The following is a 14105-nucleotide window of genomic DNA, read 5'->3' on the forward strand; positions in this document are numbered from 1 at the left end:
ATTATATATTTGAAATTATGTGGCCTCAACATTTGAAGCATGTATCATTATAATATAGATCACATACAAAGCCATACCTGGATTAGTGGGATGGTGAGTTTCATAATCTGAGCTAAATCTTTGATTTTTTAAATGCAGTTTGCATTCTACAAACATATGTATGTCCCTGAGTACTGCTGAAAGTTCCCCATCCCCATACCATTACCATATTTCAGTGCAGGCCATTGTGATGAGATGAATTCCGTGTCACAAACTGAGGCAAAGAAGTAAAAATATATCATTTTCAGACTTTTTCTAGTTGCCAGGGTATTAAATTTCAACTTTGTAGCTATTATGGAAATAACAGTTTAGATCCAAAGACATTGCTGTACGAAGTGTCACAATTCTTGCAGATTCCTCCATCATGCAGCAGCCCCCTATACCACACACTATGCTGCAGAAGGATGGAGGAGTTGGAAAGGCCCCCATTCCATGAGCGGTATGGAGGCTAGGAACCAAGAAGCCTTGATTCCATACCCATCAGTAAGTGAGGCTCAAATGTTACATATACAGCAAAGAAATTGCTCACATGGTTGCAAAAATACCATTAACTATGTTACTCACGACACATGTTGGTAATGTTGATGTTTCTTTAAATGACATGAAAGCTGCTGCTGTAACTCCTGAGACAGTTTCAACAGTGGTTAATCCTGATAAATAGGTGGGAACTGCTATGACTCCTGTAGCATTTGGAAGTGCTGGTGGTATCAACAAAGTGCTTGTTGAGGGTGTGGGCATCTCCATGACATATGGTGTTTTGGATACTGTAGTTAGGATAGTAGAACCAAGTGAAGCAGGAGAGGTAGATGAATGTGTGGGTGAATGTGACACAGGAAGCTTTGTAACCAGTATTTGTCCATCAGTCTCTGATTTTTCAAAAGTGACATTCTTTGTTTCTGAAGCAGCAGAAGAAACTGAAAATAAGGATGTTGTGGATTCTTTTATCCCTGCTGTTTTTTCTGCTAATGATTTAGTGGCACTCAGTGTTGTGAGACCACTTATTGCAAGGGGTGCTGTTTCAGTTGTAGTTGCAAAATATGGGGTAGCTGGTGTCACTCTGGATGCAGGGAATGTTGAACTAGAAGAAATGGTGGAAAGTGGCACTTGCTTAGACAAAATGGAAATCTTCTCTGTGGCACTTTTGCTCATTGAAGTGAAAGCTGTTGATGGTATTGGTGTTAAAAATACCCCCACTAGTGAGTCTGTTTGACTCACAACTGAGGCTTCTGGTGCTTCCAGTATAAACAATGAAGAAGATGTTGGTTCCAATACATGAAATAAAGCAGTAGACTCTGTAAGTGTTTGAGGAGGCATCAGTGCTTGCTTTGTGACAGGTAAATCAGTTTTTGACTTTTCAGTAGGAAAGAACTCCACTGCTTCCTCTTTTATTGTAGACAATGGCAACAGAGTAACTTTAAAGGTAGAAAGCAGAGGTTTTGTGCTGAAAATTGAGTCAGTAGCTTTCCCAGTTGATGTTAACAAAGTTGTCTGGAGGCCTAAATCAATTTTTGGTGTGTGGGCTACTTCTTTTTCACGTGTTAAAGGAGCTTTTGCTGAAAATATCGAAGGAAGTGATACAGCTGAAAGAGGAGCCACGGGTAGTTGAGTACTTTGGAACAGAGAGGGCACTGCAACTTTGCCTGCTGACTCGGTTGTACTTTTGGGGTGGATACTAGTTCTTACCAGTTCAGCTGGAGAATGATAGACTGTAGTAGTTCCCTTGGTTGTTAAGTAATCTTCAGATACTGGTGAAGAAACATGTTTTCCTGCTGTTTGGGGGATAAAATATGGAACAGTAGATTCTTCTTTCACACGGGAAGTAAACCCTTCCAATGGAGAAGTATGAACAGAGTAAGTAGACTTGGAAGTTATAGATGGTTGTGTTACCTCAATTAGTTGTTTTGCAGTGGCTGCTACTTCAGGCATTTTTTGTGTTAAAGCATACGGGAGAACTGTTGTCTCTGCCAGGTGAAGCGTGGTAGGAGGAAGCGTCATTAGAGGTAGAGGAGCTGAGGAAGAGAGGGTTGATGTTACTTTGGTTGATGCTACTTCTTTTATAGTTGATGACTGGCTGCTCAATTCAGTTTGTGTGGGTAAAGTAACATCAGTGGCACCTAAAGCTTCTGTTATTGTCAATTCTGGAGTTATTGTGCTTAGTAGCTTTGTTATAAGAGGCAACTCTGAAGAAATTGATGCAGTCTTTGCTGTTATGGGATGAAGAGTAGCTACAATGGTAACTTGATCTTCAGGTGCAGAATACATTGGACTAGTGACTCTCTTTGATATCATTGCTGTAGAAATGGGCATTGGAAGCAAAGTAGTAGAAGGCTTTTGTGTATATACACTAGTGGTTTTCTCTGACTTTCTTGTGCCAGGATATACTGTCACTCTTTCTGTATCAGTCATAGCATGCAAAGTAAATGAATATTCAGTTGTTTGAACTGGTTCCATTTTTTTGGTTACCAATGGAACTACAACACCCATGGCTGTAGTTTCCTTTGTAAAATCAGAATCTGGTACAACACTCATCTTCGTAGTTTTCAGAGACAAAGGTGTTTTGTACTCTGATGATGTTTTATGGGAGACTGAAACGAGTCCTAGTGATTCTGAGGCAATTGTCATTTTATAAATTATTTTTGTAGAGAGAGGTGTAATTTTTATAGTGTGAGATGAAGCAGGATACTGAGTATATAAAACAGTCACAGCTTTTGTCTTGTTTGGCTGAATAAATGGTGAATATTCGCTTGTCAATCCTGCTTCTAAAAATTCTCTTGAGTCTATTAAAGTTGGAGAAATTGTACCAGATACTCCAGGTGGTTTGGGAGAAATACTAGGTTTTGAAGTCGTAGCGGAATATAAAGGAAAAAATGAACTTGGGTATGTAATGCTTGATGTTTGTGCCATTTCTTTTTTAACAGTAGAAAATAGCAATTCACTTATATGTGCAGGGACTGGGGTGGTAGATCGTGTAAGTACTGGAGGTGTTATAGTAAATGTGGTCTTAATTTCTTCTTTGATTAAAGCAACTGTTGTTTTCATTGTTTCTGAAGGAACTGGCTTTACAACTGGCTTTACTGTTGATAAAGTAGTAACTAAAGGAGAAAATGAACTGACCGTGACATTAGCAACTACTACAGTCGGTTGACTTACACCCTGCTTTGTTCTATCTATTGTTGTTGTCCTATTCACTGTGGGCAAATAGGGAGATATTTCCAAAGATGGTAATGTGGCTTTGGTGAAAAATGGACTTGTTCTTTCTGTTTTTGATGTCACTGAGGAAGAAACTTTGCCTGCTGTAATACCTTCAAGTTTTCTTTCTGTTCCCACTGTGAGGAACCTCTCAACACCTGTTACTTTTGTTTCTGGTGCTGCTTTAGTTACAGCTGGTGATTTATCATCTATAATCATTGTCTGTGGCACAATAATAGTTGAAGTAGAAATTAATTTGCTTTCTGCTTCAGCGATTATAGATGTTGAGGAGACTGAAGAAAGTGTTGTCCTACTTGTCTGTTTACCAGGCAAAGAGCCTGTAACTGCCTCAGTTGTTGATGGAAGAACATCAACTGCAGAAGGGAGGCTAATATCAGATATTGGGTGTGAAATTACTGGCATTGAGCTTGCACCAAAAGTTGAATATGTTGAAGCTTTTGGTATTGTAGATATGGCTAAAACTGTAATATTTCGCAGTAGAAGAGTAGAAAATTTAGGTTGGTCTATGGTTGAAGTGAATTGCCATTTGAATGCATGTGTTGTTTCTCTGTCTTTTGATGCTGGCCTTGGAGAGGAGGTTATTTCTTTACTCAGCACTGCTGCAGAAGTTTGAATAGTCCCTGAAGTTGTATGTGTCTTTAAAGTGGTTGGTGGAATTTGAATATCAGTTGTAGGTTCAATGCCTAAAATAAAAGAAAAACAGATGCTACTTTATGGACCTGTAATAGGCTCATACATATGCACTGAAATAAATATATATAAAGATCATTATTTAAGAAACAATTGCTATCTTTGTCTCCTCTGTCAGAAAATTATGTTTCAAAATGAAAAAACTTTTCAATGTTAGTATTTTAAAACATAATTTGGCACCACAAAAATGTACATGTAATGATTTTCATGAATGCCTACATAGTTTATGAAGACTTCAGGGTTTTTTTAAAAAAAATACTTTTTACAAATAATACCAAGAAAGGCAACTTTCAGAATATTTCTGAACAGTTCCTTTTCCTGAGTAACATGTTTCGATACATATCTAGTCTGGTCAGAAGAAGCCCCATGAGAGTCACTGTATGATGTAGTGGATAGTATGTTGGACTTTGGCTCATTTCCATTGCTGCTCAGCCATGAAATTAACTGGGTGACATTTTTCAGCCTAACCTACTTCACAGGATTGCTTATGGAGAAAATGTGGGATAATCCTCGTATGCCATCCTGAGCTTCTTAGAGGAAAGGCAGGTTATGATATATCATGGGGATCAACATGCATGTTTCCCCTAGATCCCTTATAAGGCTATCTTGGTTGATGGAGTCTGTGAACTACAGTTAGATCAAAAGCAGAATGGAGCCAAACTAATATTTATTTATTATATATATATATATATATATATATCCTGCCCTTCCTCCCAGCAGGAGCCCCGGAGCCGACAAACAAAAGCACTAAAAACACTTTAAAACTTCATAAAAACAGACTTTAAAATACATTAAAACAAAACATTTTTAAAAGCATTTTTAAAAAGCTTTCAAGACATCTTTTAAAAAAGGTTAAAAACATTTTTTTAAAAAGGTTTAAATACATATTAAAGAGCAATTCCAACACAGATGCAGACTGGGATAAGGTCTCAACTTAAAAGTCTTATTGAAAGAGAAAAGCCTTCAATAGGCACCGAAAAGATAACACAGATGGCGCCTGCCTAATATTTAAGGGTAGGGAGTTCCACAGGGTAGGTGCCGCCATACTAAAGGTCCGTTTCCTAGGTTGTGCTGAATGGACCTCCTGATAAGATGGTATCTGCAGGGGGCCCTCACCTGCAGAGGGCAGTGATCAACTGGGTATATAAGGGTTAATACAATCTTTCAGGTATCCTGGTGCCAACCTGTATAGGGCTTTTGTACACCAAAGCCAGAACCTTGAACCTGGCCTGGTAGCAAATGGGCAGCCAGTGCAATTCTTTCAGCAGCACGGTGACATGTTGGCGATACCCTGCCCCAGTGAGCAGTCTCGCCACCGCATTTTGCACCAGCTGCAGCTTCCGGACCAACCTCAAGGGCAGCCCAACATAGAGTGCATTACAGTAATCAAGCCCAGAGGTTACCAGTGCATGGATAACAGTGGTCAGGCTATCCCGGTCCAGAAATGGCCGCAGCTGTCTTACCAGCCAAAGCTGGTAAAAGGCAATCCTAGCCACTGAGGTCACCTGGGCCTCTAGCGACAAAGATGGATCCAGGAGCACCCCCCAGACTACAGACCTGCTCTTTCAGAGGGAGTATGACCCCATTCGAAGGAGGCAACTGACCACTTATCTGAACTCGGGAACCACCAAGCCACAGCATCTCCGTCTTGCTAGGATTCAGAGTCAGTTTATTGGCCCTCATCCAGCCCACCACCAAGTCCAGGGAGCGGTCCAGGTCTTGCATTGCCTCTCCCGACTCAGATGTTACAGAGAAATAGAGCTGGGTATCATCAGCATACTGCTGACACCTTGCCCCGAATCTCCTGATGACCGTTCCCAAGGGCTTCATATAGATGTTAAACAACATGGGGGACAAGATGGTACCCTGTGGCACCCCACAGCACAACTGCCAGGGGGCCAAAATACAATTACCCAATGCTATTCTCTGAAAATGACCTTGGATATAGGATTGGAAGCACTGTAAGACAGTGCCTCCAATATCCATCTCACCAAGTCGGCCCAGAAGGATACCATGGTCAATGGTATCAAAAGCCACTGAGAGATCAAGTAAGAGTAACAGGGTCACACTCCCCCTGTTCTTCTCTTGATAAAGGTCATCCATCATGGCAACCAAGGCCGATTCAGTCCCATAATCAGGCCTGAACCCAGACTGGAATGGGTCAAGATAATCTGTTTCATCCAAAAGGACTTGCAATTGCTGCGCCACAGCCCTCTCAATCATCTTCCCTAAGAAGGGGGTATTTGCAACCTGTCAGTAATTGTCACAGACCAATGGGTCCAGGGTGGGCTTTTTCAGGAGTGGTCGGATCACCGCCTCTTTCAGGGCGGCTGTAACAACTCCCTCCTGCAATGATGCATTGACCACATCACTGGATCCACTTGGTAAAACCCATTCAGCAAGCTTTAATAAGCCAAGAAAGGCAAGGGTCGAGAGGACACATTGCTGGCTGCATTATCGCAAACACCTTGTCCGCATCATCAGGCCGCATCAACTGAAACCGTTCCCAAGAAGTTGCAGCAGACATTGCACTGGACATTGGGGACTACAGTAGATGTGGATGGGGCATCAAGACTGCTACGGAGGTGAGCAACTTTACCCTCAAAGTGCCTTGTAAACAATTCACAGTGGGCCTCCAAAGGGTCTAAAACTCCATTTCCTGGAGTTGATGTCAACAGACCCCTGACAATACGGAAAAGCTCCACTGGATGGCTACTTCAATCAATCAAAGTTTTATTGCAGGCCATAGGCCATCGCAATCAACATATAAACCAATCAGTTAAACAACATCAATATAACAAATTTACAGTTACAGAATTAACTTTATAATAAAATTGATTAAAATGACATAGCAAAACTATGTGAAACTGTGTAAAACTGTATAAAATAATGAACTCTAGCCGACCTGGGCACCATGTTTAACTAAATATTTAACTCTCAGGTTTTGGGCTGCGAGGGCATAATGGGCCACTTGATAAGTGGTCCAGTAGTCTTTATCAGCTAAAAGATAATAAATATATTGGTTATCCGTACCAGGACCGATCCGGTTAGTTATTATGTCAATGAATCTAGATCTGGGGTGCTCGTAGATCGGGCAATCAAATAAGTAGTGGATCAAGTCTTCTACTTTCCCTCCTTGGCAAATACAAAGCCGCTGTTCATAGGGAATATTATGATAGCGCCCAGTTAGCATAGCGCTGGGCATGGTTTGGAATCGCAGGGCTGTAAAGGCCTGTCTTAAGTGGACAGGTAGATGGAAAGTTAGATAGTTTGCCCGTTTGTGATCCAGTTTAAAAAGGCTATACCATCTTGAAAACTTGGAGTTAGAAATTTTCAAGTCGTCCAGCCAAGCGCAGTGACATGTTAGCTGCTCATGAATATTATACTTATATAGTGCTTTAATAGACATTGCTGGAATATGATATTCAGCTAGGATCGCCCGGAATTTAGAGGACCAGAAATTATCATATATAGTCACCTCAAAACAAGCCTTCGCCAAAATCTTAGAGTTTGAGTTAGATAAGGTTGTCCAGTATGACAGTAGGGATTTATGTATTCGAGCACGTACTGGGAGAAAATCAGTTTCAGTTCTTAAAAAAGCGGCAGGCGTGCCAGGGGGTAGGCAAAGAAGACATCTCAAAAAGTTATTTTGGATCGTTTCTAACTGTGATAGAGAAGGAGTTATCCATCCCCAGATTGCTGCTCCATAGGTAATCCAAGGGATTACCTTGCTTTGAAAGATTTTTAAGGCTGGGGCCATGAGGTGCCCCCCCGAAGTCCTGTAGAATCTGAGGATTTTCCCTACCTCTCTGGCAGCTGTTAATTTGGTGGCTATCAGATGTCTTGTCCAAACAAGAGTATCTTGAAAGTGTATACCTAGGTATTTGAAAGAGCGGCATTGATCTATTACATGAGATCCAATAGACCATTTATGCGTTTGGTGTCTCTTACCAAATACCATTATTTTTGTTTTCTTATAGTTTATGAAGAGGCCTTCCTTTTTACAATAGATGTCTAAACTCGACAAAAGCCTTCTCAAGCCTATAGGGGTAAGGGAGAGGAGGGTCATATCATCGGCATAAAGGAGCATAGAGATCTTCCTGGTCCCAGCTGAAGGAGGGAAAAATTTTGGGCCCTTAAGTTCGGTAACGATGTCATTCAAGTACAGGTTAAAGAGCAAAGGTGCGAGAAGGCAACCTTGTTTAACGCCTTTATTAATCCTTATTGGGTCTGTTAGATTGTTGCCTATCCTGATTCTAAGGGAATTGTTGGAGTACAATTCTCTAATTAAATAGAGGAGGCGTTTGTCTATATTAGAACAGGCCAACTTGGTCCATAGCCGGTTTCTGTCAATAGAATCAAAAGCCGCTGCGAGATCGACAAAAGCGGCGTAAAGATGTTTAGTAGGACCCATTATTGACTGTCTAGCCAGGAAAAGTAGGGTAGCACAGTGATCTAAAGTACATTGTCCCTTTCGGAACCCTGCTTGTTCCGGGGCTATAATTGAATTTTCTGCTTCCCAGTCTTCTAATTTCGTTAATAGGAGCTTACTATATAGTTTGGCTCCTATGTCAAGTAGACTAATAGGTCTGTAGTTATTTGGATCGTTTTTTGTTCCTTTCTTAAAGACAGGTATGACTATGCTCTGTTTCCAGCCAACTGGAATGACCCCTGTGTTATTAATTCTTGTGAATAATTTAGCCAGGATAGGGACCCACCATTCGGGAAAGTTGGTAAAAAGCTCGGGAGGGATCATATCTTCTCCGGGAGCCTTGCCTCTTTTTAAGGAGGCAATAAGTGAACTAACCTGGGTTGGCGTAACGGGGGGCCAGGTAGTATTTTCGACCTCTTTATATAATTGGGGAAGCACATTAAAAGTTATTGGTGCTTCATAGAGTTTGGTGAAATGGTCACTCCACGTTGAAGGAGATATTTGGCTTGTGGTGTATTGTTTATAATCACCAGTACCTCTGGCTACCAGCTCCCAAAACAAACGGTCATTGCCTTCCAACTGTGCTTGAGTGAGCCGTAGCCACTGGGCTCTGGCAAACAGCTCCTTTTTTTGTCTAATTAGCTCCTTACATGAGGTTCGAAGGCATCGGAGATGATCATGGTTAAATTGAGAAGGATCTCTTATCGTAATCCGTGTGTATTTAGATAACTGGCGTTTCGCTATTTTGCAATCAAAATCAAACCAATTTTCCTTTCTATGGTGAGTGGTATTTACAGAAGCATCCTTGGTTAGTAAAGGTTTAAACAATACTATAATCTGGTGGTATGCTTCAAGGGCGTCTAACTTTGAGTCTATGACCGCTTGACGAATTCCAACAAGAAAGTTATTTCTGAATAACTGGGTCGTTAAAGTATGTAAATTTAGAGACCACCGAATTCTACGTTCTGCTAACTGGAGGCCGTTCAAAGATGGCAAAGCCGGTAGGGACAGAGATTGAACCAGCTGTAATACCAATAGCAAAGGAAAATGGTCACTTTCGGTTCTATCAAGGACCGAGAACCTATGAACTACAGGGGCCAGCGTGGTCGATATCATTATATAGTCGATCACGCTGGCTCCTCGGCTGTTAAGGTAGGTAAGTGTACCATTAGAGTGGTCTAAATAAGAACCATGTAGGCACAGTAGATGATGTTCATATATTAATTCTATTAACCTCAGGCCTTGTTTATTTGTAATCTGGTCACAAGAAGATCTAGCGTTTGGAGAGGGGGGAAGGAGGCAGTCCGTGATTAGTTGAAAAGTCATCTAGACAACCAGGGCCCGTCCTAGCATTAAAATCCCCGCAAAGAATCGTTTTATAGGTAGGAAATAAACATTCCAGCGTCGCTAGAAAGGCCGATAGTTGATTCCATATATTATCCGTATTTATAATCCTAGCCTTATGCGGGGGTAAATAGACATTTATAATAATAAGAGCACCTGTCACCGGACCAGTAATCCTCAGCCCCTGAACTAAATAATCACAGTCAGGACTTAAGACATTGATATTCACAGGTAAGTCATCAGATATAAAAATACAGAGGCCACCACTTCCTCTACCTTTGGAATTTGGTTTGTTTGCCGGTAAGGAAAAGGCTCGAAAGCCGGGAAGAGACATCTGTATATCCTTAGTTATCCAGGTTTCTTGCAAACATATTATTTTAAATTGTTGAAGAAAAGAAATAAAATCATCATCACTTATTTTGTTAAGCCATCCCATAACATTCCATGACACTAGCATAAGTTGTCAGTTTGTATTAGATGTTAAAATCGAATTATTTGATATGTTTAAACATTTTTCCCTCCTTGGTCCAAATGATGTCTGAGCTGGTGAAGACACGTTAGGTAGAATGTTAGATACCAAAGCCGGTTGATGAGTTAGAAACAGAGGATGGCCCATTCTCTTTTGTATTTCCTGTTTCTCAGCTTCCTCCTTTATATCCTCTGAGGAGTTGTGAGGAGACCCTTCTAAATGCTCGTGGATGACTGATAGGTGAAGAGAAAGTTGTACCAAACTATTTAAAATGTTATCCCTTTCTAGACTTGGGAGAAAGCCGAATGATTGGATTAGGGATTGTTCCTCATCCAGCGGAAGGTCAAACGGTACATCCTTCTGTCTGTTATGTCAGATTGTAGAAGTATGTCTGGAACTTAACCGAGAAGTTCCAGGGGGGTCATTCTCACGCGAGTCAACTATTTCGATCACCTCCAACTTAGGAGTCAGATTTTGTAGACTCTTTTGTATCAGAGAGACTCTTTTATGAGCATAAAAAGGGCTCTGCTCTTCTTTAATCAGACTCTGGAAATCTGTATCATTTTGGAGGGTTATTCTTTCTTCAGAATTAGGTTGAGCATTAAAAGTTATCAGAGGATCCGATGGCGTATGGTCATGTGGGAGGCATTGTCCTTGAGTAAAATAGCAATGTGTCTGTAGAGCCATGGGTGATGCTAAATTTTCAAAGAAACGAAGGATACGAATATCCAATTTTGCTAGTGCCTCTTTGTTAGACCAAATCAGGTTGGCTTTTTCTTGAGAGTGGAAAGTAACCACCGCTCGAGCCTTAATGTTGTTAAAATAGAGATAATCGATATGGTCAATGTCCTGTATATTTATATATATATTTATTGGCCGAGGTAGCGTGTAATATAAAGTATCAATCAGATGTTGCTTTCTAGCAGTAGGCTTTATATGGCCCCAAGGCTTAGGATAATTTTCAAGGACCAACTTATTTCTGACAAGAATAAGATTCCATTGGGACTGCAACTTTAAAGACGAATGATTTTGTTTTGACTGTGCCTCATATAAAACATCCATCCAGGGATCCTGGCAAGGGATGTAAGGCGTTGGAATAGGGAGAGGGGAAGTGTCCTGGGTCGTCTTTTTAAATTGTAATGTAACAGCTCGTGAGTCGTCATCTGGAATTGTTTTAGTGCACTCCTTTTCAGTGCATTTTGTTTGACTTTGTTTTGTTTTAGTTCGTTTCTCTTCGTCCAGATTATCTAGTAAGTTAAAGAGTCTCTTAAAATTCATCCCATTATTGCGTGACAGTTTTTTTGATTTCATGTTTTTGGTCTTTTTTGTTTTGCAAATCGGGCGACGTCTCTTAGTCTGGGCAGTTTTCTGTTGGTTGGCAACTATGTGACCTGAAGATTTATCCATGTGCGTCTGGGTAATAGGCAAGGCTGTTTGAAGAGCTTTTTGTAAAGCGACTACCATTGTTAAAAGTGAGTTGCATTCGTTCATATAGACTTTTATATGTTCAAGGTCTGTTGCCAAAATTAGAAGCCAACCTCTCAGAGACAGGCCATTGATATCCTCCTTTAAGATTGGATAGGGTGTAGTATCATCCAAAACAAGGGTATCCTGTTGTTGCAAATTTTTGTTAGGTGGAGCTTCATTTTCCTTAGCAGGGGGTAGGGAAACAGTTGGCTCTGGATGGCACTCATATAACTTTCCCATTTTCACTTGAGAGATTGCATTCAGAAAGTTGTTTTGATAAGGAACAGCTGGGCACAACGTTTCCCCTTTAAGGGTTGTAGATGGAGTTAAGGTTGTAGATGTTTGGTTGTCTGCCTGTGCTATTTCTTCAGCCAAGTTCGTTATCGGCAAATCACTTTTCAGGCTATGAGAGAAGCCTTTAAGTGGTAAAGACCAGTCCATTTGAGGATATGTGGTTTGTTGGCAAAATTGTCCAGCTCGCATTTGGGATAGAGGTATAAAATATTTGGTAATTGTTTGTTGCCCCTTAATCTTGTGGGAGGAAACTATGTTCGGATGGGATGACGAAGAGGGGATCTGTATTGTCTTATTCTTTTTCTTCTTTGGCTTTGGCTTGCCGTTTTCAGTTAAGCACTCCAAGGGAGGAGGGGGAATTAGAGTTTTCCTCACATTTCTTGTCAATACCATTACGTCTTATCTCAACTATGTTGTCTGAGAGAAGACAAGGTAATGAAGGAAATGGCAGCAAAGTGAGGCAGTTAATCGCCAAGATTCTTCTTTTATGCGTGGGCGTAAAGTAAGGAAAAGAGGTCATAAAGAGTCTTTATCTTCTAAGACGAAGAATTATAGCTTGAAAGTGCAAGTTTTAGAGTTGAAAAATATATTTAAGGAGTAAATTTACTGCCGCTACCTAGATAGAGACGAAGAGCTCACCAAACGCTGCTAACCGGAACCGGAACCCCCAAGTATGGCTACTTGAGGAACAATGGAGGCACAGAAGTGGGCCTTCTTTGCCACCCTCACTGCCACACAGTAGGCACGGTTATGATGTTTTACTTGTGCCTGATCAACCTCACAGCACGTATTTCGCCACTTGCGCCCTAGCCTTTGTCCAGCCTGTTTTATTGCCCTTAGCTCACTGGTGTACCAAGGTGCAAACCGGACTCCACAATGCTGGAGAGGGCACTTGGAGGCAACCATGTCAAGAGCCTGATGCACCTTGCTGTTCCACAGCATGTCAAGGGCTTCAACAGGGTCACTTGCTCTATCTACTGGGAACTCTCCGAGGGCATTCAGGAATCTAATGGATTCCATTAGTCTCCAGGGGTGGACCATCTTAATCTGTCCACCACCCTGCAGGGAAGGATCAGAGCCATAAGTCCAAACTTTACCAGGAAGTGGTCTGACCATGACAAAGGGGTGACATTCACCCCCCCATCTCCAGACGACCCCTTCCTCGATCTGGAGCAAAAATCAAGTCAAGGGTGTGTCATGCCCTATGCGTCGGGCCTGTGACAACTTGAGACAACCCCATGGTCGTCATGGAGGCCATGAAGTCCTGAGCCAGAACACTAGAGACAACCTCAGCATGGATACTGAAATCACCCAGGACTATCGTTCTGGCCTCCTCCAATACCACAGCCGAGATGGTCTCCACCAGCTCAGTCAGAGAAGCTGCCGGGCAGCAGGGTGGACGATACACCAGCAGGAACCCTAGTTTCCTGTCTCCTTGGCCTGACACCAGGTGCAGGCCCTCGCAGCCAGCTTCAAGACAGAGTGGTTTCCTGGTGATAGAGATGGAAGTTCTGTAGACCACAGCAACTCCTCCCCACCATCCCTGCAGCCTGTGCTGGTGTTGTACCGAGTATCCATGTGGGCAAAGCTGGGTCACCCACCCGGGTCTCGGTAATGCACACCAAATCGGCACCAAATCGGCATCATGGATGAGTATGGTCTTACTGTGTATCGATCTGGCATTAAACAACAACACACACAGGCCAGTGGACACAGCAGATGAGTAACGAGGAACCCATCCATGAGAAGGGTGGCAACTAGGAACAAGGTGTAGATAGCCTTGCCCTTGGGGTGGCATCGTGTCCCTCCTTACTAAGACTCCTCCTAAACTCCTGATATGGACCCAACAAGAGCCCACCAACAAAATCTACTTGAGCCAATTATCCCAGTAGGCCTCTGCATGAATTAGGAACAGTAAGACCCATTCAATATTTTTCGCACAGGGTACATCTATTTTCCCTCTGTCTCACACCCAGGGAGGACCAGCCTTCTGTCAGTTACATACTCCCACTCTGAAGGCATCTGGCTACTTTCTCCTATCATTCAGTTCACTGCACAGGCTCTCACCCTGCGCAGGAACTACACATGAGCCACACGCCCTCCCCACTACCCAACCTCCTCCAGATTGGTTAGAAAAACAAAAGAAAGAAATAGAAGAAG

General features: G+C 42.0%; 1 protein-coding gene across 12 annotated transcripts in view; it reads right to left on the reverse strand.

Annotated features, from left to right (window-relative positions):
• Positions 1-14105, reverse strand: part of OTOG (otogelin) — a 208398-nt gene that overhangs the window by 62390 nt on the left and 131903 nt on the right. For 11 of the 12 annotated variants that reach the window (XM_061610232.1, XM_061610233.1, XM_061610231.1 and 8 more), the window contains one exon: positions 604-3932. The exons of the other annotated variant lie outside the window; for it this stretch is intronic. In XM_061610232.1, coding sequence (XP_061466216.1) covers positions 604-3932 — 3329 coding nt within the window. The remainder of the gene's footprint in view (positions 1-603; positions 3933-14105) is intronic. 12 annotated transcript variants of the gene reach the window in all.

This window comes from Rhineura floridana, chromosome 2 (assembly GCF_030035675.1).
Source record: "Rhineura floridana isolate rRhiFlo1 chromosome 2, rRhiFlo1.hap2, whole genome shotgun sequence".
NCBI classification, from domain to species: domain Eukaryota; kingdom Metazoa; phylum Chordata; class Lepidosauria; order Squamata; family Rhineuridae; genus Rhineura; species Rhineura floridana.